At 45.1% G+C, this 26240-nt stretch overlaps 1 protein-coding gene across 4 annotated transcripts; it reads right to left on the reverse strand.

The window, feature by feature from the left end:
* Window positions 1-1059: 1059 nt before the first annotated feature.
* On the reverse strand, window positions 1060-22267 carry fyco1b (FYVE and coiled-coil domain autophagy adaptor 1b). 4 transcript variants are annotated; one of them, XM_031559682.2, is made up of 18 exons: window positions 22131-22267; window positions 21271-21375; window positions 18724-18830; window positions 18192-18317; window positions 16062-16168; window positions 15119-15262; window positions 13174-13258; window positions 10286-12598; window positions 9798-9890; window positions 9454-9572; window positions 8798-8965; window positions 8349-8489; window positions 7610-7815; window positions 6955-7096; window positions 5305-5409; window positions 4890-5100; window positions 3104-3213; window positions 1060-2975 (listed from the first exon to the last, which is right to left on the reverse strand). In XM_031559682.2, exons 2-18 carry the CDS (start codon window positions 21326-21328, stop codon window positions 2900-2902), a joined length of 4311 nt encoding a protein of 1436 aa, XP_031415542.1. In that variant the 5' UTR covers window positions 21329-21375; window positions 22131-22267; the 3' UTR covers window positions 1060-2899. The 4 variants fall into 4 exon arrangements, with proteins under 4 accessions (XP_031415542.1, XP_031415543.1, XP_031415541.1 ...); XM_031559683.2 differs by having other exon boundaries at window positions 5305-5403; window positions 10286-12601; XM_031559681.2 differs by having other exon boundaries at window positions 10286-12601.
* Between the last annotated feature and the right edge of the window lie 3973 nt (window positions 22268-26240).

Below are 26240 nucleotides of genomic sequence, written 5' to 3' on the forward strand. Positions count from 1 at the left end.
GTGTGCATTAATATGTGTGTGTGGCCATCTGTTAGTGTGTACGTTAGAGAATGAGTGTGTGTATGTACATACATTAGCATGTATATGTGTTTTTGTGTGTATGCCTCCGCCTCCCTGTGATATGACTGGGCCTCTCTCTCTCTCTCTCTCTCTCTCTCTCTCTCTCTCTCTCTCTCTCTCTCTCTCTCTCTCTCTCTCTCTCTCTCTCTCTCTCTCTCTCTCTCTCTCTCTCTCTCTCTCTCTCTCTCTCTCTCTCCTGTCTCTCCTTTCTCGCTCTCTGGCTGCCTGCCTCAGAACAGCGTTGGCATGTGCAGCACGTCGCCTTCTCTCACAAGCAACCCCCCCCCCCCCCCCCCCCCAGCCTGAGTATAAATCAGTGAGCCATGGGGGCATGCTGGCTTGGCCAACCAGAGGGGATGTGATGGGATTTACAATGAGATCATTAACCTTGGGAAATAGCCGGGCCTGGCCACCATATAAACACAGAGCCTTCAGATGGACTCCGCCCCCTAACCCCCCCCCCCCCCACACACACACACACACACACACACACACACACACACACACACACAGCAAGTGAACATGCTGTCACCATCTAACACAGAGGGGAGGTGGGAGGTGATTGGGGGCGGGGGGGGGGGTTGCTGTTACCACAGGCAACCACAGATCCTGAACTAGCATTATGGAGTAGAAAAGGGAGCATGCTCTGTGGTAATGAGGCACAGAGAGAGCAGAGAGGTCAGGTGAACGTGTGAATGTGACATTTAAAAGGAGAAGTCCACGATTCTAATACAATCCACTTTTTGTCAAATTCAGTGTATTTCTCCTCACGGTCCTCTAACTGTCTGTTTTGTGTGTGTGCGCGCTCAATGAAACGGGGGTGTTTCATACAACATAGTGGCTCGGACCCAGCCTTGAACAATTCCAGCCAATTAACACATTGCTTCAGGAGCACGCAAGGGTAAGTTGATTGGTTGTTGGACGTACATATCAACAACCTTTCACCCAACATCTTTTTGGTGGTAATGTGTGGAGCAGAGAGCAGAGAGGACAGGTGTGAACGTGTGAACGTGACATTTAAAGAAGAAAAAAAGAGATCAGAGGAAGAGTGGTACAGAGAGGACAGTACATTCAATCAAGATTCATACAGCACAGTACATTCAGGTTTCACAGCAAAGGAAGTTAAAAGAAAAACCAAAGAAAAAGAAAAGAAAAAAAGAACCACACCATACTACTGATGTAATTTCCAACATAGAAACATCCACAGATGGCCGTCTGGAGCGTCCAACTCAATGCAACTGATGGGGATGCCTGCGAAAGTGCATGTTTACAAAAGGCTGCAGTACTCTTAGTGTGTTACAAAAAAGTAATAAGAGACATCCATTATTTGCACTGAGATGATGCTGGATGCAGTTCGGAGAATTTCTGCGGTGGAAGAAAATCTGCCTTCATTTGTTTCTCATATGTCAATTGAATACAAAAAAGTTTGTTCAATGTAAAAATGATATATAATAAAGGACCCAGAGGTCTGAAAAGTCTGAAAATGCCTGCTGTTGATTACAGACAACCAGCCAGCAATGCTCCACTGCCAAGTCTGTAAGTGTTTCCTACTGGCCAGGGATGCATTTCCAAAGAGCACTGTGCAACAACCATCTGTAACTGAGAGAGAGATCATTCTTTTGAACACTCTCTCTTTTAGTTATGGCGCTCATTGCACAGTGATGCTTGAAGGGATTGAAAAACAATCTCCATTAGCTCAGTGAAAGTCACAGGAGCAGAGATATGAAGAGAGCTGAATCTAGGTCTGGCACTAGTCTGGCCTGGAGTTGGCCCTAGTCTGGCCCAGGTCAGTTCCAGAGTCACCTCCTATGCGAGAGAAGGCTTCTGTCAGCTCTTTGAGAGGGTAATGAGGATACTGGTACATACACTTGCTCTTCTAACTTTATCAAAATGCTGCATCAGTACAGAATCATTTCATTTCAAAAAATGACCTTTATGTTATTACACAATACCATTTGAGAGATGACAGTGGGTTTGCATGCATGCATTTTTTTCCAGTCACTACATGGAACAGCTTATCTTGTTTACATCGTTATGACATGCTATGCAATTCGAGCATTCAGTTGACACAGTCCTTCACATTGTTTTCCGAAACTAGCCATCAAGTATGAAAGATAAGGGTTGGCATTTCATAAGTCACTATAAATATTTGACAGTCAAGGCTGACTTGGTAATAGAATCAATCTTGAAACATTCCTACAGTACGACAAAAAATCTTGTTCTCTTCAAAAGGCTTCAAGATGTCAGTGTAAATTAGAAAAATTTAAACTTTTTGTCTTTAGAAAAACAGTATGTGCAATATCATAGCATAGATAAGGTTCACTATTCTGTAGTGTACTTCTGTTTATTTATATATATTTTGACACAACCTGACTTGTCCTTTAAAAACATACTATTTCACTGGAAATACAAACTATGTAACACACCATCCCAAACTTAGCAGATTTCTTCTGCAACAGGCTTTCTCAAAAAAAGATAAGTATAGGTGAGTTTCCAATAATAATAATAATAATAATAATAATAATAATAATAATATGAAGACGCTTTCCCAAGTACCGTATGCATGTGTGGCTTTGGGTTGCTGCTCTATTCTTTGGGTTCTAGACATGATGATCACGCAGGAGAACGTTCTGCTGTTCTGAAGAATTCTACCTTGTAAGCCATCCTCTGCCCACTACTGAGTACTCTAAAACGCACATTCAAGAACCTTTCTCTGTCCCAACAGGTGCCAGGTAGACCCAAGGGCAGCTGCTTTCAAACCTGCCCCTGTCTGTCTGTCGCACACACAGACACATCTGGAGGTTGAGGGGTGTATATGTGTGTGTGTGTGTGTGTGTGTTTAGGGACAGTCACTGCCGTCGTAGATCACCGGTTTCTCCACAGACAGGCGGTAAAGCACTTTCTTTGAGATGAACCTGTAAGAGCGTCACACAAGCAGAAGGGGGAAGAGGAGAAGAGACAAATACAGGTAAGCTGTGTGGGAAAGAGAATCACACATGACCATAATGCAGCTCTAGGCCTGTCAGGCCTCTGGGAGTCCTACCTGGAGAAGGAGTTGTCAAAGATGAGAGTGTAATGCCCTGGGTTTCTGACCTTCAGCTGGCCCTGGATGGTCTCCTTGTGTGAGTTGCATCTCGTAAGAGGGATCATCACCTTTGGTGTGAAACGTAAATTAAGTCATTGTAAGAGGTATAGGAGTTCTGACTGATCTGGTCAACACCATAAAGTATTGGAGGTTCTGTATTTATACATATGTTTCCCGTAACGTGTATGTTCTGCACTGCTTTATCGAGTTATATAATCCACTACAGTACAATTGTAAAGTAAGGTGCCATATAGTATAGGAGGTATTGTGGATATGTTGTATCTGGTGGCATTTACACTGAATTTATCAATTTATCAAAACCACATTTTGACGTGTATATGTACGTATAGTAGGGATGTGCATCTCCATCACTGAAGACGATGCGATACATATCTCGATACACTGCCAACGATCCGATACATTAAAGATACATAAAAGCAGCTACTAATGCGATACGATACACCCCTATTGCGATGCAGTGCGATTCTACACGATGCGATTCAACGAGATGCGATGCAATTTAATATGGTACATAATGATTCATTTATTTGTCAGACAAAAAATCATTAACAAGGTCTCTGACAAAAGAGAACATGTATGTGTATATGTGTGTAAGTGTTTTTTAACTATACCTGGCAGTCACAACACAGTTTGCTTCATCCTAAACATGTGGATCAACTGCCTCACACACTAAATTTAACTAATTTGTCCTATTTTAAGTTTTCTTTAGGAATATGAGTTGATCCACATGATCAGGATGAAGCAAACTGCGTGGTGCTGTAACTATGTCACCAGCTGTGCTGAACACTCTTTTAGAGGCTACTAGCTGGCTAGCGTAAGCTAACGGTTTCGCTAGCTGGTCAGCTTGTGTAGCTTGGAAGCCCTCATTTTCTACAACACTGTAAGGCTGAATATCTTTACAAATAAAGAAGGCAATGTCTTCGGTTTTTGACTTTGAACGAGCTGAGTTGGTAGCCAGCGGGGCATGAAAAAAAGTGGCAATACTTTGCTCAGTCTGCTTGCTAGGTGTACTGGTGGAGTTAGCCACTGTAGCCATAGCTGAATCCGAGGAGGAGGCAGACGTGTCACCATGTCGCCTCTTCAGGTGAGTACCTAAATTAGTCGTGCTGCCTGTGTACTTTATGGCAGCACGACATATTTTGCAGATTGCATGGGTCTTATCGAATTTCCCATCTTTCTTCGTAAATCCAAAGTGTTGCCAAACCTTGGATTTATTACAAGTTCTAGGGACATCTAACTCTAACCGCCATGGTAACACTCTCCCGGACACGCCTCCAACTCGCGCGAAACTTGGCCGAGAGACTTCACGAGAGACGGCCGCTGACAGCAGTGGAGATGAGAGCGTGCTTAAGAAACAGTTAGAGAGGAGGAATCTATCTAAATATAAAATGATTGGTCACAAATCATTGGTCACATTTCTAAACACACACGATTCTATATAAATACAACGGATTATACCGATGCAAAAATGTTAGAAACGATGCATCGCGATTCATCCCACATTGTATCCGGTGCACACTTTTTTGATCCGGGCCATCGCATCGTGAGCTTTTATGCCGGTGCATCAATGCGAACCGGTGAATCTTCCCATCCCTAACGTATAGGTGTGTGTGTGTGTGTGTGTATATGTGTGAATGAGTGTATTGTGTGCGTGTGTGTGTGTGTGCGTGTTACTGTATGTATGTGTGTTGTGAGAGTGTGTGTGTCTGTGTGTGTAGATTACCTTGGCCTGCTCCAGGGGGATGTCAGTGCTGTCTCTATACACCATGCTGAAGGTGATGCTCTTGGGCTCGGAGGAAAACACCCAGCTGATAGTGGGACCGGCGTTGCCAATGGCGATGGGGATGATGCTGTAGCAGCTGGACTTGACGAAGAGCTCCCGGAACTCGTCTCCAAACTGGGCGATCTCATCAACACTGAAGGGGACTGACAGCCTGGGAGATAACAGCACAATGGCTACATCAGCATGCTGACCGGGCATACTAAACACCACTGCACTGCCATACACAACACTTTCTCAACTGGAGCTCGTACTGGAGCGTAGTGTCACTCCACACACACCCACACACACACACACACAGCCACCCACCCACCCACCCACCCACCCACACCCACACAATCCCAGGCCAGGTGCTCACGTGAGTTCTCCAGACTTAAGCAGGCACAGCTCAGCATCCTGCACAGCTGTAATGATCTCCTCAGACTCCTCAGTGGTGGTGTCCCCTGCACTGTTGCTACTGTTCCTGACACACATACACAAAGAGAGAGAAAGACATAAACGCACATATACACAGAGAGAGAGAGAGGGGGTGGGGGCACACACACACACACACACACACACACACACAGACACACACCCCTGCAGAAGAGGTGCTTACACATCCCCCCACACACAGAAGCATCTGGGAATAAAGCTAGCTGGCGCAGCGCGGCCATATACAGACGTGGACAAAATTGATGGTACCCTTCCGTTAAAGAAAGAAAAACCCACAATGGTCACTGAAATAACTTGAAACTGACAAGCTCCAGTTTTGTCTCATCTGTCCAAAGGACATTCTCCCAGAAGCCCTGTGGCTTGTCAATATGCATTTTGGCAAATTCCAGTCTTGCTTTTATATGATTTGCTTTCAACCAACAGTGGTGTCCTCCTCGGTCGACTTTGGCTCAAACAGCGACGTATGGTGCGATCTGACACTGATGTACCTTGACCTTGGAGTTCACCTCTAATCTCGTTGGAAGTTGTTCTGGGCTCTTTGGTTACCATTCGTATTATCAGTCTCTTCAATTTGTCATCAATTTTCCTCTTGCGGCCACATCCAGGGAGGTTGGCTACAGTCCCCTGGACCTTAAACTTCTGAATAATATGTGCAACTGTAGTCACAGGAATATCAAGCTGCTTGGAGATGGTCTTATAGCCTTTATCTTTAACATGCTTGTCTATAATTTTCTTTCTAATCTCCTGAAACAAACCTGTCCTTAGCTTTCTGTGGTCCATGTTCAGTGTGGTACACATCATGATACCAAACACCACAGTGACTACTTTTCACCCTTTAAAAAGGCAGACTGACTGATTACAAGTTTGAAGACACCTGTAATGCTAATTAAAGGACACACCTTAGTTTAACATGTCCCTATGGTCAAATTATTTTCAATCTTTTCTAGGGGTACCATCATTTTTGTCCAGGCCAGTTTGATTTTTTTTTTTTTTTATTATTATTCTGTTGAACCACAATTCAAAAGCAATGTCTGATTTTCATTAGTTAACTTTCAGTACATTTTTATTTATTATTACTTTTGTCAGTTTTAAGTTATAGATGTGTGGAGGATGGCATAATAAACACTCATGGGAGGGAGGGAGTGTGTGTCTGCATGTGAGTGGAAGTGTTTAAGTGTGTGGAGAACGGGGAATGTTTATGCTTGAGAGGCAAAGAATCAGAGAAAGGAGTGTGTGTGTGTGTGTGTGTGTGTGTGTGTGTGTGTCTGTGTGTGTGTGTGTGTGAGAAAAACCTGGCACAAAAAGGAATGTAAACAGAAACAGAGTGGTAGAGAGAAGGTGAAAGACACATAAACACAGGGGTTGGAAGAAAGGGATGGAGAGACAGACAGAGACAGAGAGCAAGAGAGGGACAGAGAGAGAGGGAGAGAGAAATAAGAAACACTCAGGGAGAGGCAGGGACAGTGAAAGGGGGAGAGTAAGAGGGACATAGATGGAGAGAAAGCAGGAGGCAAGACATGGATCTATAACGAGTTGGGGTGGGTGGGTGGGTGGGGGCAGGGTCATGACTCACAGCTCATCTGCCCCCTGTCGTCCTCTCTCAGAGGAGCAGGCGGTGGTGTAGGAGAGGGAGTCGCTGTCATAGATACAGTTCACCTCCTCCTCAGTTATAATGTCAAACACGGCGTCATCAGGCCTGGGAGACTGCTCAGCCACTGCAGGGGGTCGGGGGGGCAATATGACACCATCAGGCCCCGGGGCACCCTATGACACCTCATACGGCACTAGTGACGTCACATGGCACTCATGGCTGTCGCTGCATTACACTGACACTGAGCAGGCCAACAGAGCTGCAGACACTGCAATCATTAGGGTCCTCAACACAGTCTACTTTTCCTAGGAACTAAATCTAAATACAACATTAAGCATGAAGCTAAACATAAACTAAACATAAACTTAAATAAAACATGTAGAATACTGTAACTCAAATAAATTGTACAAGTGTTCCTAAAGTAAACTGTACTAGACATAAACATTCTACTGTACTTCTTTTATTTTGTCCTAGTCCACAGCTAGTATAGCTAACCACCACTGCTGCAAATGACCTATCAGGTGTGAATAGCTTTCAGTTTGTTATGTCACAAGGTGAGGTCTCTCTCCACCACAAGGTGTTCTTTAGGTTTGTGAGTGTGCAAGTGCGTGAAACGGGACGCTCCTCCTGCGCCTACCTCTGACGCCGGGCACGGCGGAGCTGGGTGGGGTGAGGGGGTTGAAGGGAGGGTAGGGCGGCGTGCCCAGCTCCTCCTGCGGGTGGCGCTCCACCACGGCGCTGTGCTGAGTGTAGCAATCCTTGCAGCAGCGCTCGCGAGTCCCGCCCTGCTGGGTGCTCACCGTGTTACTGCAGCAGTAGTAGCAGAAGGACCGCCCGCACAGCCTGGCAAACAGGAAGTGACCCGTTACTCTTTCCTGTCTCATTGCAGGATTTATCGGAACCAGCCACTGTTATGTAAATGCATGACCTCAACAACGCGTTTAAACTGAGGTTTACATGAGGACTGCACAGCCGTCATTCTGCCTGACAGAAATGTGAAAAACAAACGGGACCAATTCATTGAAATAATAAGTTAGTAACATGGAGAACAGTGACTAAATTACTTATACTAAAAAAAGCAACTGCTGAAGAGAATGAAGCTGAAGAAAGAAGAAGAGGTGCCAGTGCAAGTCACAGACCAAGAGCCTGTCTATGTCAATGTGAGGCAGAGAACTGTCATCTCCTACCAACTTGTGTGTGTGTGAGAATTGTGTTATTATCTTTTTTTTTATTTCAACACTGACTTGTTTCGATGTCTGGAATGGTTTGCAAGAGGATCCTCATGGGAGCAATGGTTTGTTGACATTTTTTTTTAAATGCTGCTAGCCTTTAGGTTTTAAAAAGTGTAAAGATGTGTTGCGGTTCTTTTTGGCCACCTGCAGTTGTGTTTGCGTAGCCACCAGCTGAACTGGCTGTGGCAGCCTAGGCAGTGACTCAGCTCGCGGTCCGTCTGCTCCTCGCGCAGCTTCTGCTCAAACTCCAGTGCGTCCGACTTCTGCCACAGCGCGTCTTTATCCCTGCAGGGGGAGCCAGAGAGCTTCAGAACAAGGGCTACACTCATCTTCAATACAGCTCAGTGCCGTGTTGCCCAACAGCGTCGTCATGCTATGACCATCATTAAAAGACAGAAACGGCAGTCTTTAGCGCTCTCTCTTTTAGCTATGATGATCATAGCACAACATGATTAGCAACATGATAGCACATCGTTTACACAAAACATTATTTGTAGTTGTATGTATAGAGATGGAAGTATTTGCACAAGTAATTAAGAGAAATCTAAATCTGAGTACAGTTTGTGCAGTCATGATTAAATCCTTGTGTTCACCTGATGAGCTCGATGAGCCTCTCCTCCAGGTTCCTCTTGGTGCGGTACAGGTCATCAATCTCGGCCGACGTCTTCAGATCGCTGCTCTGCCTCTCCAGGGTGGTGCGGCGAAGACTCTCACTCAGGTCCTGACAGGCCTTCTGGGCCAACGCCAACTGCTCCTCAGCTCTGAGGGAGAGGGAGAAGGGAGGGGGATTGACAGAGGGAGATAGGGAGGGAGGAAGAGTGAGAGACAGAGACAGAGACAGAGAGGGGGGGGTACAGTCAGAGACAGAGAAAGGGATGGAGTGAGAACAGGACTGAGAATCGCATAGAAAACAGTAGAGTGATTAAAGCAACCGTGTGAAAGAACACTATTATATGACATGGTTCATGTGTTAGAGGACATTAAGAGATGTGGTGGTAGACATTGTGTCCTAGCCATAGCAGCCCAACTCATCAGTTTAAAAGCAGCAGCAATTTCCAGTGTAGAATGAGTCATAGGACTGTAAAACCTTAACACAGGAACTCAGAAACCCCCCCCAGAAATGATCAGTTGTGTGAGCAAGACTGCTGCGTGGGCAAGACTGCTTTGTGGGCAAGACTGCTGCGTGGGCAAGACTGCTGCGTGGGCAAGACTGCTGCGTGGTCAAGACTGCGTAGGCAATGGCACTTACGTAGATAATTCTTTTCTCAGTTTCCTCTCTTCTTCCTCTTTCTGATGAAGAACAGTCTGGGTACTGGCAATGTGGGTATTTTTTTCCTCAACCACCTCACTGCTGTTCTGGTTCATTGTCTGTTGGTCAAATAAATACAATGTTTATTTTATGGTATTGCGTTAATAAGTTATTTTTTCAATGTATCGTGTTGAATGCTATACAAATGATGCAATACATATTGTGTTCAGTATGGTTGCTTTGACCTTAGCTGCTATGTCAGTCTCCTCTAAATGTGCAGAGTCCTTCCCTGTCCAGTTCATTGTATGGAAAAAATGAAATTATTGACACCCAGTCCTGCTTACCTCTAGTTCCTCCATCTTAGTCTCAAGAGCTGCAACCTGTTGCTGTCCGTTCTCCAGCTGTGATCTCATACTCACAAGCTCCTCTGTGACGGCCTATAGATGACAAAACATGCTTAATCCCTGACACTATCATCACCTGCTACTGATATGTGTACTGAAAACTGATATGTTGGTGGCATGTAATATAGCTAAAGTCTGCAGGTTTTGACATCAAGAGATGCAATACTGAAAGGCAATACTAAAAAAAAATTATGTTTCCAAATATTCCAGTGCACAATGCATTTGGATGCATTTATTTAGGGTTTGCCATGGTTTGCATGGTTTCCTCTGTGGATTGGTTAAGCAGGTTTCTTAATATGTTTCTCCCCTTACTAGACCTTTAATAGCCATGTAATACAGGACAAGTGAAACATTTATTCCAGTGTATTGCTCTGCATATTTTGGTCAGTGGATGTGTGGAGCAGGTTCAGGTGAAGCAGGTGTCTCACCTGGAGCTTGGTGTCGTGCTCTGAGGCCTCGCTACTGAGCTGGAGCTTCAGGTCCTGGATCTCCCTCTGGCTCTCCTGCAGGCTTGAGGGGAGCGCCTGGGCCTGCCTCAGCTCCTCCTGCAGCTTGTCATTCTCCTCCTGGAGGGCCTCCAGGCTGGTGTTGTGGCTCCGCGCCTCCCTGTTGCCCTCCTCCTCCATCTCACTGAGCCTCCCGGAGAGTCTCTCCCAGCGCAGGCGCGCCTCCTCGTTCTGTCCCGTCAGCATACACACATGCACGCCCAGTTCGGCCGTCTCGGTGTTAGCGCGGTGGAGGGCCTCGCGCGCCTCAGCATTCTCCACGGCCAGCTTGTCCAGCCGCCGCTTGAGCATGCCGTGCTCCTCGCGCAGCCCACTGGCCTCGGCCGCCAGCACCGCCCGCTCCCGCGCCTCACTGTCCCGCTCCCGCGCCAGTGCTTCCTCGCGCTCGCGCCCGCGCAGCAGCTCCTCCACGTGCCGCCGGTTGAGCTCCTCCACCTGCGCTTTCAGCTGCTCGGCCTGGGCACGCAGATCCTCACGCGACGACTCCGTCACCTCCTGCAGCGCTTGCGTCTTCAGCCGCTCCTCCGTGCTCACCTGCAGTTGCACCCGCAGCCCCACCGCGTCCTCCTGCAGACGCAGAACCTCCCGCGTGTGCAGCTCCAGCTGCGCCTCCGCCAGGGCCAGTCTGGATGTCTGCCTAGCCCCCACCTCTCCTTCCCTCCTTCCCTCCTCACACTCCACAGGCCTCTCAGTGCTCCTCCTCTCAGTCTCCTCTAGCTGCCTCTGCAGCTCCTCCTGGTTCTCCCTGGAGGCTGCAAGGTTCTTCTCCAGCTCGGTCGCCTGTGCTGTGAGCGTACTCAGCTCCTCTCGTGCTGACGCCAGCTGCTCCTTCACCTCCGCCTTCTCCTCTCTATGCTCCTCCCTGTCCTTCTCCAGCCTACGCACCTCCTCCTCAGCCTCCTCCGCCCTCATCAGGGCCCGCTTGACACTGTCTTCCAGCTGCTGGTTCTCCTCCAGCAACCTCCTCTCCTGCTCCTCTAGGGGCAGCTGGGCCGCCTCCAGATGGGCCCGCAGCTGCTTCTCTGAGGCCCGCAGGGCGGCCAGCTCCCGCTCTGCCGCCTGACGGGCCTGGGCCAGCTCCCGGGTGCTCTCCTCGTTCCTCTTCACAGTCTGCAGCAGCTTGGCATTCAGCTCCATCAGTGTGGTGCACTGGGCCTTGTAGTCCTCCACCTTCTTAGCCGTGGGATCCTTTTTGGCACCGGCGTTTGTGCTGGAGTTGACATTTGTACCGGTACTGGTGCCGGTGGTGATCTCGGGTTGGGCATCGCGAGCCTTGTTGTGTTCCGGCTCCTCCTTCAGGTTGTGGTTCCTCTGCTGCAGTGCCCCGCGCTCCCCCTGCGCGTTCCTTCTCGCCGCTTCGGCCTGCCTCTCTCGTGCCTCCAGCCCCTGCTGCAGGTCCTGCAGCTGCGTGCGCAGGTTCCCCGTCTCGCGCTCCTTCAGAGACAGCGCCCCCTGGAGACGGCCCACTGTCGCGCGTAGCTCCTCGGCCTGCTGCAGCGACGTGCCACGCTCCTCCTCCGCCTCCACCAGACGCTCCCGGCTCTCCTGCAGGCTCTGCTCCTGCAGCCGGAGCTCCTGGGCCAGCCGCTGGGCATGATCCCCCTGCTCCTCGCTCTTCCCTCGGGCCTCAAGCCGCTCTGCCTCGGCCTCCTTCAGCTTGGCCAGCAGCTCCTGGATTTTCCAGGCCGAGTCGCAGTAGCTGGCTGCCTGCTGGCTCTTGTCAGTCAGAGCTCCATCCAGCTTGGTCAAGAGCTCCATGTTTCTCTTCTCGGCGAGGCTAAGTTTGGCTTGCAAGTTGCTCTCGGACGCCTCCCTGACGCTGATGACCTCTGACCCCTCCCGCACGTCAGCCTGGAGGTGGTTCACAAACTCCCCGTTGGCCTTGCTCTCCTCCGCTTGCTGGTGCTGTGCGACCTCCTGCCGACCGCTCAAAATGCTGGCTCCACGCTGCTGCTGCTGCTGCTGCTGCTGCAGATGTTGCGGCGGCTGCCTCTTCTGGCCGATGCCTCCGGCGCTCGGCAGCTGTCCCTCGAGGTCGCGGATGACTGCTTTCAGGTCGCCGGCCTCCTTGCTCAGCACGCGCACGCGTTCCAGCAGCTCCTGCTGCCGCAGCTCGGACTGGTCGAGCTCTACGCGCAGGTCGTCGGCCGCGCTGCAGCTGGAGATGTGGCTCAGCTCGCCCAGCTCGCCCAGGAGGCACGGGCTGAAGTCTGGCCCCGGGAGGAACTCAGAGGGCTGCTGCAAGGCAGGACCAGAGACTGGGTGTGACTGACTTGCACAGATGAAACATATAGTACATTTGAGATACTTGTCTATTCATTGATTATGTGGATATATTTGATCAAATGATGGTAATAATGGTATGTGCATATGGTCTGGTCCTGCCTGTCATTTGAGAATGTATACATAGGCAGGACCAGTGACAGGGCATTACTGATTTACACAGATGAGGCAATCAGACTTGTAGAAGGCATTTGTTGCAGACTGGCTATTTCTATGCCTTTCTTGTATGCAAATGTGTTTTTTACAGTGTTTAGAGTGTGATCAATGACTAAATATAAGCATAAGCAATATGATCATCACGGTCACACAAATAAGTTGTACTGATAAGAGTACTTTTAAGAGTATATTTTTATCCATGCACTGTATTTAGCTACGATAGCTATAGTCCTCCCTCTCAGACGTCTAGCCGTCTTTGTAACGGATCTGATGGATCCTGGTCTGACTCAGTGTGACATCTGTGTGATCCGCGCCAAACCCGACTCCAGTGCCAAGTGGTCAGATGAGGGGGGCCAGGTAGTAAGGCACACCTGTGAGTAGCTGCTGACAAGGCTGTTGACGCTGGAGCAGCGACTGGGTGGTCTCCACAGGTGGGCAGGTGTCCCCAGTGTCCTTCTACAACATCACACACACACACACACACACACACACACACACACACACACACACACACACACACACACACACACACACACACACACACACGGTTCAGAACTGGCAAATCAATCAACAAAAGGCTTTTAAAATACTCTTTATGATGCATGGTACGTAGGTGACTGAGGCTTGTCAGCCCAACAGCAAGAATAATTCTTCTAAAGCACATGTGTCAAACTCAAGGCCCGTGGGCCAGATCTGGCCCGCCAAGTGATTTCATCCGGCCCGCCGGCTCCTCGGAATGTTGCAAAAAGTTATGTAAAGTCTATCAGAGCTGGCCTGGCGCAGCCGCCGGTATGTCGCACGCACCACTAATACTGCAAGTCCCACAATGCACTGCAACCGCGTTGGTAGCTTACGTCAATTTAGGACCGCAAGCGCGAGCCCTTGCCACACTGTCTGCAGCCTCATCATCTGAAGTCAAAGTTTAGCTTGCGGCCTGTCTCTCTCCCCCCCAAAAATTGCCAATATTGGCCGAATATATGTTTACTGATGTAAAGGGCAAACCTGTTTCTCTTGTGTGCGGAGCCGAAGCAGCTGTAATGAAAGAATATAATTTCTTAAGACGGCACTATGAAACGAAACACCAAGACAAGTACAAACATCTGGACATGAAACAGAAGCTCTAGAAGGAAGAGGATTCGAAAAGATCGCCGGTGTCACAGCAGACTGTGTTCGTACACGCCAAATCAGAAAAGTGAGGCTGCTGTGAAGGCAAGCTTTATTGTAGTAGCGGAGATCGCTAAAGCAGCCCGACCCTTTACCGAGGGAGAATTTGTCAAGAACTGCATGATAAAAGTTTGCGACAGCGTGTGCCCTGATAAAAGGCAAGCATTTTTAAATGTGAGCCTGAGCAGAAACACCGTTGCTGATTGTGTATGTGAGCAACAACAGCTGATGGGAAAGGGAAAAGATTTCATCCTATACTCCCTTTCTGTGGATTAGAGAAGCGACACATCTGATACTGCCCAGCTGTCAATCTTCATCCGTGGAGTGGACTCCACTCTGTGCGTTAAAGATGAACTTTTGGGATTTAAATCAATGCATGGCACAACTACGGGGAAAGATCTCTTTGAAGAGGTATCCAAATGTGTAAATTAAATGGGGCTGCCCTGGGACAAACTTGTTGGACTGACCACAGATGGAGCGCCTGCAATTTGCAGAAAAGAGATGCATAAGAAATGATTGCCACTGATGTTTATTTTATTTTGAAATTTGATCTCTGTGTTTATAGGCAATAACTACGTTTTTAGCTTGTCCCAGATTTAGTAGGCCTATGTTAAACTTCAGTTCATGTTAAAATATTGAATATGTCTGGCCCTCGACTTGTACGCAGTTTTTAATTTTGGCCCTCTGTGTATTTGAGTTTGACACCCCTGTTCTAAAGAAACGTAGAAGGAAGTGAAGATGATCTGGTTACATCCCATTTAAAGTAAATACAGAAGAGGCACAGAGCAACATGAAACTAGAGTTCTAGAGTTTCACAGTAGTCACAGAGAGTCACGTCACATAGCAAATGATGTCCAAACTGTTTGTGGTATGCGTCATGGCCTTTCCTTTGTCAAAACGTGATGAAAGGCTAAGTGTGTATACTGAAGGAAAAACACATTTAAACATACAATGAACTCATTGCTAGAGAATGTTATGATACGATAACTAGAGCTACAGAGAATTGGAATGGCACCACTATAGATCCACTACTCATTTGTTTAAATTAGATATGGCTTGAAAAACAAGGCATTTGGCTGGCTTCTGGCATGTTCAGGCATTACCAAGTTCAAAACTGAAAGGAGTACATAAACAGGGATTTCAGGGGGTTACCTGGCAAATGTAGGCCAATCGGAGTCTAGATCATGACCCCTGGAAGCCACATCGAACTGGATCTCATTCAGCTCGTACAGGTGGTTGATGATGTCAATGCTCAGGTGAGACTTTAGGAACGGGCTGCGAGCATAATACCACTCACTGTGCAGGATTACAGAGAGAGAGAGAGAGAGAGAGAGAGAGAGAAAGAAAGAAAGAGAGAGACAGAATGACTATTTGGGGACAAATCTCGACAGGACACAGCAGTAGGTCTGCCCGATACCAGGCTGTGGATACACAAAAAAAGACAAAACAGAAGTGTTCTGGCAACAATGGAGAAGCAAGCAATTGATTAAGGAAGAGAGAACTGACTTTCAGTCACTTTCAGTCACAGAACACAACCCATTTCTTTAGAGCCCAAAGGTGATTGAGAACGTTAAAGAAAGTTTAAGTTCACAGTCCAGAGTTGAATGTGTCAAATGGCTTCTTTTTGCTGATTTTGTGTTGTGTCAATTCATTTCTCATAGTTCCTTTTTTCATTGCACACCATGTGCCAGGGAGGTTAGAAAATGTACATATCAAAATCAGGTCATGTACATATCAAAATCAGGTCATGTTCCTGTGCATGTCTGTCTGAACCTGGAGATTTTTGTTACTTGTGTATATGTAACTGAGGATATTGTTTTAGTACACTGTGCTGTACGCAGGCATGCACAGAGAGGCATAGCTTTGCATGTCTATATGGACCTGGAGACAATGTGTTGCATGGGGCATTAGGCATATCTGGTAAATGCATGCAGCTATGTGCTCTCAATGAGGCATGTCTGGTAAATGCATGCAGCTATGTGCTCTCAATGAGGCATGTCTGGTAAATGCATGCAGCTATGTGATCTCAATGTAGGCATATCTGGTAAATGTTTGTATGCACGTAGTGGGCCTTTTCCCTTCTGTTGACTGGTACCTGGTGACTTTGTGGTTCATCAGACATTGCTGCAGGGTGTCGGCCAACCTCTGGTGCACCAGTGAGTAGCGAATGAAGGCCCGGCCTTTCCCCAGCGATGTCTTGAGCTGCAACACAGATGGTCACACAAAGGTCAGAAGTTCAATTCTTCCTGTAGCCATCTAAGTGCTGACAGTACAACCACTGCCCATCACCAAGAGAGAGACGGGGTGAGTGTCAGCAGTATGTGATACCAGTGGTTGTGAAAAGGTTTCTCCTGAGGATAGCCACCATGCCATAGTGCCACATGTCAGTGGAGTCGACACACTGGCCACAACAGCTGACTACAGCTGACAGCTCATTCTGTGCGGCTTGGGTTTGGTGCTAATACAAACGCAGGCATAGACACACACACACACACACACGCACGCACACACAGCACAGAAACTCACATACACAGAGGCAAACACGTAGACTCACAGTCACACCCTTACATTCACATTCACATTCACACACTCAGACACTCACACATGCACGTACACACACACACTGCCCATTTTAGCCCATTTTAGCTCTGTGATGTGTCCCCTCTGTTCTGGGGTTAAAGGTTAAAAAGCTAACCTAATGTAATCCCATAGATTATCAGTCAGGAACACCTCATGTTCACTGCCTGGGACAAACAGCCACACAACGACAGATGGACAGGATTAAAGGCATGGGTCCAAATAAAACACCAGAAGGATACCATATGGGGACTTTCCACTCCAAAACAATGTCTTACAACGTGTCTTTAAAGTAACATGATATTCACTAACTAAACCAACACTATGCAAACAATTTTGAGTATGTTATTTTTATAGGCAGCTACTTTTGCCATCATCCTCAAATTAATTTTGATGGAATATGGTCATGTGAAGGACAGATAAACACCCCTGTCATTACCACCAGCCATCCAGGCACTGTGTAGTTCTCTGGTAAAATGTAAGAAAAGCCTTCAGAGCACAACATAGCTACCTACACCGGTATTGCCAAAAGACGGCAGTTAGCATGTTAGCAAGCTTTTATCCGGGCCAGCTGGGCTGTAGGTGGTGTTTGCGAGACTAATGCATACTTTTTGGGTAGCTTTATATCAAAACCGCATCATGTTGATCAAAGGTTAGGTTACAGGCTGAGCAGCCACATGTCACACATCACTTACAGATGATGCTTACTTTAAAGTCATTCAGAGTAGCAAAATTAACACACACATAGAAGGAAAATATAAAGCATGAAATCATAAACATTAGACAACTAAATAATTCTCAACATGGCCACCAAACACTGGTTTCTGACTTGGCATGATGTCAATGTTGTTTTCTTATCATAACCATTGTTCTACAGCTCCCCTTCAAAGAGTAGTTTCTGGAGCTCCGCTAGAGATTGCTGTCTCGGCTAATAGACACTCATGCACATCAACAAACCAAACAACGCAAGTGCCTAATATTTAGTCTCAGATAAGCACTTACATTTGGTAAGAAATACAGAGGTAACATGTTACATGCCCCAGATATTTTTTTAAAGGCTTGAGTACCTTTAACTTGATATACATTTCTTAGTTAAAAGACAATGCATAATCTTTCTTTTCTTAAAATTACAGTGAAGCGTTAGAGTGACTGTGTTTGCAATGGTGCACTTGTATTCTGTATAATGTACTGGTACAGACAACATGCTACATACTACTTCGTATTATAGTACTATAGTACATAGAGGTATTGTTGGCATACTGGGCAAAAATATATTTTCATACTACAAACAGCTTGATATACTACTTTTGAGTAATTACACGACTAGTATACATCATACCATTACAAACACAGGCAGTGAGAGTTTCAGGCAGTTCCCTCAGAGCTCTTTGACCAGTAGTGTACAACCAACCTCATCTCATGATCATCTTTGACTCCACTTCATATCTCCAAAAGAAGGACAAAGGTGACTAACAAACAAATAGCTATGCTAAATTCAACGATAACTAAAAAAACATGGTCGGATTACAGCCTGAGGTGGCTGACTGTCCTAGTCCTGCAAGACCCTGGGAGAGTGTGTCTGTGAGCCGGTCGCTCAGACTGCAAGTCTAAACATTTTGTGCACTCTTATACACTCGTGGAGGATTACCTCAAGGATAGACTTGACGAAGCGGATGCCGTCATTAGCCCCTTTTAACTTTGCCAAACAGTCACAGAAATAATCCCAGTAGTCTTTCCTGGTGCCAAGAAAAGTCGTCTTCTCTTTCTGGTCAAACTAATAAAAGGACAAAGAACACACACAGATCAAAATCATTTCACATACTGTATGTTTACATAAATCATTAAACAAATGCTCACTGACATACATTCACTACTTACACCTCAAAATAAAAATGATTTAAAATTGAATGAAGAGCGGGGATCTCTCTATGAGGGGCAACATGAAGGGCACTAACCAAATTAGCCACACAGTATACACAGCACATTATACAAGTGATATTCTATCGGAGCTATGATGTGGTAATCCTTGGGTATTCACTGGAAGATATAGGCATGTCATCAATTTAAAGTACATACAAAATGCAGTATGTAAAATGATGAAGATGATGATGAGACGATGAAGAAGATGAATTTGTGATGCAGCATACTGTGGTGGGTTTTCACACACAAGCGTACTGTACCTGCAGCAGGTACTCTAGCTTGTAGGAGAACTTGTGTAAGCTGGAGCTGTCGTCTGTGACGGGCTCCCCTGTCTCCCTGTGCTCCTTACTGAGCTCAGCCACAGCATCTGCGTGCCAGAGATAACACACACACACAGCAACATCAGCCATATACACACACACACACACACACACACACACACACAGCAACATCAGCCATCTAGACACACATACACACAGCAACATCAGCCATATAGACACACACACACACACACACACACACACAACAACATCAGCCATATACACACACACAGTAACATCAGCCATATACACACACACAGCAACAGCAGCCATATACACACACACAGCAACATCTGCATTATACACAAACACAGCAACATCAGCCATATACACACACACACACACACACAACATCAGCCATCTACACACACACACACACACAGCAACATCAACCATATACACACACACACACAGCAACATCAGCCATCTACACACACACACAGCAACATCAGCCATCTACACGCACACGCAGCAACATCAGCCATCTACACTGTACACACACACGCAGCAACATCAGCCATCTACAAACACACACACACAGCAACATCAGCCATCTATACACACACGCAGCAACATCAGCCATATACACACACACACACACACAGCAACATCAGCCTTATACACACACACACACGCAGCAACATCAGCCATATACACACACACAGCAACATCAGCCATCTACACACACACACAGCAACATCAGCCATATACACACACACACAGCAACATCAGCCATCTACACACACACACACAGCAACATCAGCCATATACACACACACAGCAACATCAGCCATCTAGACACACACACACACACACACACACACACAACAACATCAGCCATCTAGACACACACAGCAACATCAGCCATCTAGACACACACACACACACACACACACACACACACACACACACACACAACAACATCAGCCATATACACACACACAGCAACATCAGCCATATACACACACACAGCAACATCAGCCAGCTACACACACAGCAACATCAGCCATCTACACACACACACACACAGCAACATCAGCCATATACACACACAAACACACACAGCAACATCAGCCATCTACACACACGCAGCAACATCAGCCATCTAGACACACACACACACAGCAACATCAGCCATATACACACACACACACACACAGCAACATCAGCCATCTAGACACACACACAGCAACATCAGCCAGCTACACACACAGCAACATCAGCCATCTACACACACACACACACAGCAACATCAGCCATATACACACACAAACACACACAGCAACATTAGCCATCTACACACACGCAGCAACATCAGCCATCTAGACACACACACACACAGCAACATCAGCCATATACACACACACACACACAGCAACATCAGCCATCTAGACACACACACACACACAGCAACATCAGCCATATACACAAACACAGCAACATCAGCCATCTACACACACACAGCAACATCAGCCATCTACACACACACACGCAGCAACATCAGCCATCTACACACACACACACACACGCAGCAACATCAACCATCTACACACACACACAGCAACATCAGCCATCTACACACACACACAGCAACATCAGCCGTCTACACACACATATACAGACACATCAGGCGTCTATACATACACACACACACACACACACACACACACACACACACACACACAACAATACGACATCAGTCGTCAACACACACATCAGTCGTCAACACACACACACACACACAGCAATATCAGTCGTCAACACACACACACAGCAATATCAGTCGTCAACACACACACACACACAAAGTAATATCAGTCGTCAAAACACACACACAGAGCATCGCCAGCCTTCTACACACATGCACACAGAAGAACCAGCTTCACACACACATATACTGTGAAAGGTGTGTGTGATCAGGGCCACATCAGTCCCAGAGTGCACTGCTCTCTGGAGAAAAACTCTATACTGCTGTTCACATAGTTACCTAACTAAAGTCTGCATACATAACTGGTCCATATAAATGATATAAACTGCTACATATAGCTATGCATTTTTCATTACATTGAATGTATATTGTACATACAGTATATAGCTTTGCTGGGACATTATCTACAAAACACATGAATACCTATTTACATTATTCAAAATTCAGAAAGACACAGTAATCAGTGCATCCTGGCGGAGCATTAGCTTGGATGCTATTTAAAGTTTTAATCAGTCACCAGAGTTTTGCACTTGCAAATCTTTAGCAAAGCAGTGCCTGTGTGTCTGTGTGGAGCTATACATAGATAGATGACTGCACTGGTCTTTACTTTGATGATAAGACTATGGCAGACTTTTTTTTGGCAAGACTAATTACAACTGCTGCCAAACTCTCTGTCAGATTGAAAGTGTTGTCAGTGTGTTGGTGAGCTACATCCCTTCAATCTTTACATTTGTCTCAACAACAGGAACTATGGCATAGTGACTACCCCCTGCCAATACCATGTAGATCTCTGATGATCCTCTGCAGCTGATTTTCTCCAACCGAAATAGATGCCATGATGGACTGATGGGGAAGCGGAGGGCTTTAATCAGTCAGCATGGTCTCTGAAAAGTCAGACGAATACAGACAAAATGAATCGTTTACAATGTTGCTTTGGATTTCATGAACCTTACCTAATAGGGTCGCATATACATACATTCTTAAATCACAAGCATAGTCCACGCAGACTTAACATCAATGGTGTGTCAACGTGTTAATGTATAGTCAACGTCGTCAAAATGTGAAAATGCTTTTCAATAACATAACAATAAAATAGGTTTTCTCTAAATAACTAGTCAGAACACAAGACAACAAATGTATCCGACACTCCACCACAATGTCGCTACAGTGTATCCGCTATCCAGAATCCAGAGTGCAGCTGACGTTAGGTATATCATTATCCTTTACAACTGACTCAAATACACATCATTGCACAACACCTCGGGGCTCCCCAACACCTTACGCTTATGACTACTTTCTAGTCAACATTTATAACAGGCCACACAGCAATACAATTTCTGGTAACTGTAAGTGATACAATAACAACATGAAAACAAGCAAGCTATCTTAGAGACTTGGTAGCGATTCCACCCACAACTGTTACACTTGAGAGACGTGACTTTCTACACAGAGAGATTTAAATCATCAGATAGATCGCGTGCGACAGGATATCGTGAATTACACCTGCTGTTCCACCACTCGCTCACATTCGCGACACAGACGAGTGACAAGACAACTCAACTTGGAGACTATAAACTGGCTAATATATCCACGTATTTCCTATAATTTTAAAACACACACATATCGAAATAAAGCATACTTTGGTTAATGGACAGATGATCCAGCAGGTCGATAGGTTTACAGTGAATCCCTGCTAGTAGGCGGTAAGGAGGGGATTGACCATGATTGACAGCTCCGTGAACCAGTGAAAACACGTCCCTGTCGCTGAAGCGCAGGCTCCTGCTGCACACAAGCCAAGTGCGGTTGCACTGTATAAGCAAGGTAAATAAACTGGTGGTCACATGACGTACCATGAGGTGATGAGTGGACACCATGTGGACTGGCCTCTTGGATTTACCATGCAACTTGGATTGAGCACCAATTCCAATGACCGATTGGCGCATATAACTGTATATGACGTTATATGTCACGCAGCTCCTGTATTTTAGAAATTACAACATACAGTATGTGTGGCTCTTTTGAGACCTAGGAAACCATAGTCCTAATTTTGCCATCATTAAATTGATACATTGGACTCATTAAATCAGTCATTTTGCAAATGTCTAAACAAGTATTCTTGTAGCATGGGGGCCTCGACAGGGCAGGTCCTTCCTACAGGCAACATAGGCGGTTGCCTGGATCGCCACCTGGAATGGGGGCGCCAAAAACTGGGCCCAGCAAAAAAAAAAATCTATATATTACAGTTTTTCTCGATTGCTTTGGCACATTTTTCCATTCACTGTTTACATTTTCAAAACAGCTCACACACAGCCCTTAACATAAGCTGAAACGACCAAAACACTTTATGATGTTTGCAGAATGACACCACCTTCTCAAAACGTCACACACCCATCAAAACCAAACATTTCCATCAAAACCTACAATATGTGCTCAATTGAAAATGTATGTTTTCTCATTTATTTATATACAATGGATAACAAAACTCAAACTACAGCTATCAATATAAACCTCTGAAACCATCACTTCAACTTTTGTGCAACACCCTCACAGTATTGACTATTTAACCACTGACAACATACTACAATTTGGGTTTTGTACTGAGCACTCTTACTTAGGGAATATACTGTCAGAAAGTATTTGAAATCTGAAAATTTGTATACAGAAAAATATTGTTGTTCTGTTTTTGTATTGCTAAATACTATACATGTAAAATATATTCTAAACAAGGACCTGTCAACACCATTGATTTACATTTGTTCTACTGTGTACAAAATGGCAAAGATTCTGACACAAAAATATTTATTGCAGTCATTTTTCCACATTACATGTATATACTGTAAGAAGTCAAAATGACAGGTTTCAATTTACAATAAAAAGGTCAAATCTGTTCTGCAGTGAACATTCTCCCCCTGCCACCAGTGTGGGCCAGTGTGTTGATTCTGTAAAAATAGTGCAATAGGCTGTAAATATACAGTAATCAGACTTCTACCGTATATGTTCTAAATTACTTTAGTGAAACTATAGTACTACATTGTATTGTGGCAACACACTTTACAAAAGTATAGAAATGGTTGTTGCCAAGAGTGCAAATACAGTGAAACACAGTACAGGAATAGTTAACCCATTCGTCAGAGAAGACTCTTGCTGTGCAAAGAAGATGTGAGCATTAGATGAAGTTGACCCATGATTCGCTAAATGTGTGAAAGCAATCGAGAAAAACTGTATTATCATATTTTTTTGCTGGGCAGAGTTTTTTTGCGCCTCCTTCTATATCTCCAACCAATATTTTGACTTAAAAAAATAAAATCTAACAACAGGGAATAATGAGCCAAAAATCGAAAGATTTTGATTGTATTGTCCATCGACAAACATATACACCCCATTGACTGCTTCAGCCCATTGCTGCGACATAAGAACGTCGCGCCATATTGGAGAGGTGATGACTGGCCTGTAAACAAACGCAAGTAAATGGTCGAGCTGCAGTTTTCTGGATAAAAAAACACTGTAGCGTTTACATTTCTCAACCGATTTCACTGTCGTTTTTATATTCAAGGGTTTATGATCTACGTGAGAGTACCAAAATAAAGTTTTGTCTCCATGTTACTTAGAATCTCGATAGTTGGGCTATAATCGCCATAGACACATGTCTATGATAATCGCTGATAGACGCTCACTGTTCTTGTGCTCCCACAGCTCATTCACTTTGAAATACTGAAAATAAATCTAAACTATCAAAGTAGTGCATCATTAACTGCTAATATTTGACCATCATTAGGAAAAATGGAACAGAATCTGCAAATAGCCTAGCATACAATTCAAACTTTTGTATTTTATTTTTGATATATTGTCAATGTTACCCAGCAAGCAAGCCTCTACGGGCCCCATGCAGGAACTCTTTGGGCACTGTGGGCTAGGGCCAGCCCAACACCAATCCTACACAGGCCCGGTGTGGGCTTGCCCAAGCGAGGCCCGCAGCTTTGAGTTCACTGCGGGCTGTCACCGGATATCCCGCCAAAAGATACGGAGTTTGGTTTGACAAAGATCAAGGTTTTAATACCCATTAAAATGTGTTTTTGAAAACAACTTTGTTGTTAATGAATAAACTATTACAGTTGCTATTACAGTTTTTCTCGATTGCTTACACACATTTTTTGAAAGCATGCCTCGTTTTCTCAAAACTCTAAACACAAATCCCTAAACCTCTCACACAAAATGCAAAACCCTTTATATCTCCTGCAAAAGGCTACCTTGCTTTCAAAACAGTGTTATGTCACCTCAAAAGAGTATTTTGTTTTCAAATGACAAACACAGACCATTATATGAGTGGACATTCTAAGCATCGATTGAACACTGATGTGCTCAATGGAAAACACTACTATGAAATGGGAAAACACCAGTATGAAGGCCTTGCCTAAATTTCCTTCGGGATTAATAAAGTATCCATCTATCTATCTATCTATCTTATCAGGAGCATTATGCCTTTTCATGTCCAGTGTTACTGTACGCTTTCTCCTGTTGTAAAATATTGTAACTGTATAATGTTTTTACTCAAATATAAAACAACACACAAATATACAGTAACAACTCAAATGTGTCTTTATTTTTTCCAAAAGTGCTGTAGCCTATACATCACAGCAAACACAACTGAATGTGTAAATGATTTGTACAGAACAAACAATAGGATATAGGCCAGTACAGTCAACAAAAAAAGGAAGAAAACTGTAAAATAAAAAAGGACAAAAAACTACTGCATCCTGTTCTAGCTCAAGACAATATTGACAATGTTGTATCAGAAATAGACCTACACAGTGTTGTGAAACACTTGAAAATACATTGGATTGGATTACAATACAGTACAGTAATGTGTCAGTACTGATAGGACGCAATCAGTGGAAATTTATATGACTTACTTGCACATAGTCATAGCATAATTGTTTGACTCTGTCAGAGTTTCTGACAAAAGGCACCCTGTACACCTGCTTCATTCTCAAGGTGTTCCGCCATAGAACACAGTCCACTGTGGCTCACTGTATTGATGTTTAGGAATGTCTTGGTCATCAATGGTTGCACTTTGTATTTGTTTATGTAATTTTACAAATACAGTACAATGGAAAATACTTGAAATACAAGAATACTATGCTCCTGATAAGGCATTCAAACTAGTGTTTTCCTGTCATAGTAGTGTTTCTTATCTATTCCCTCTTCTGAATGTCCGGAGAATGGATGCAACTGAGAATCGGCTTATGTTTGGTTGAACCCTCTGGCCAGCCTCCTGCATGGTCAAACTATGGTTGACCACATGGTTGACCACAGTGGCCCGAATCTCATCAGAGATAATGGCTCTCCTTCTTGTTCTTTCTCTTCATCCTCTTCCTCCTCCTCCTCTTACAGTACTCTCACTCCTCTGCCTTTCTGATCACCTCTCACTTCAATGTTGCCATCAATTGTTCTCCAAACCAGGAGCTAACATGTGGCCATCATATTGCTAAAGCTTTGATTTCAAATTGCACAACAGCCTTGGAAATGGAAGTTTTTCCATTTGAATAGCAGTGTGTTCTGTCTGAAAACAAGGAGGTTTTGGCATTGATGAAGTGTGCAAAGTAGAGAGGATGGTGTTTAGTGTTTTGAAGAAAGTGTGGTTAACAATTGAAATCTGTGTTTAAAACAGATAATTGTGTGTTGTGTTCTGAAGAAAGTGTGGCTAACAATTGAAATATGTGTCTAAAGCAGATAATTGTGCTTATAATTT

This window comes from Clupea harengus, chromosome 22, assembly GCF_900700415.2.
Source record: "Clupea harengus chromosome 22, Ch_v2.0.2, whole genome shotgun sequence".
NCBI lineage: Eukaryota > Metazoa > Chordata > Actinopteri > Clupeiformes > Clupeidae > Clupea > Clupea harengus.

Bases quoted from the DNA above. Each gene is read 5' to 3' on its own strand.
- fyco1b (XM_031559681.2), bottom strand. From the start codon at position 21,328: ATGGCATCTATTTCGGTTGGAGAAAATCAGCTGCAGAGGATCATCAGA. The intron at 15,263-16,061 runs GTACCAGTCAAC...AATCCTGCACAG, and splicing joins ATGAACCACAAAGTCACCAG to TGAGTGGTATTATGCTCGCA. The intron at 13,259-15,118 runs GTAACCCCCTGA...GTGATGTTGTAG, and splicing joins GATTGGCCTACATTTGCCAG to AAGGACACTGGGGACACCTG.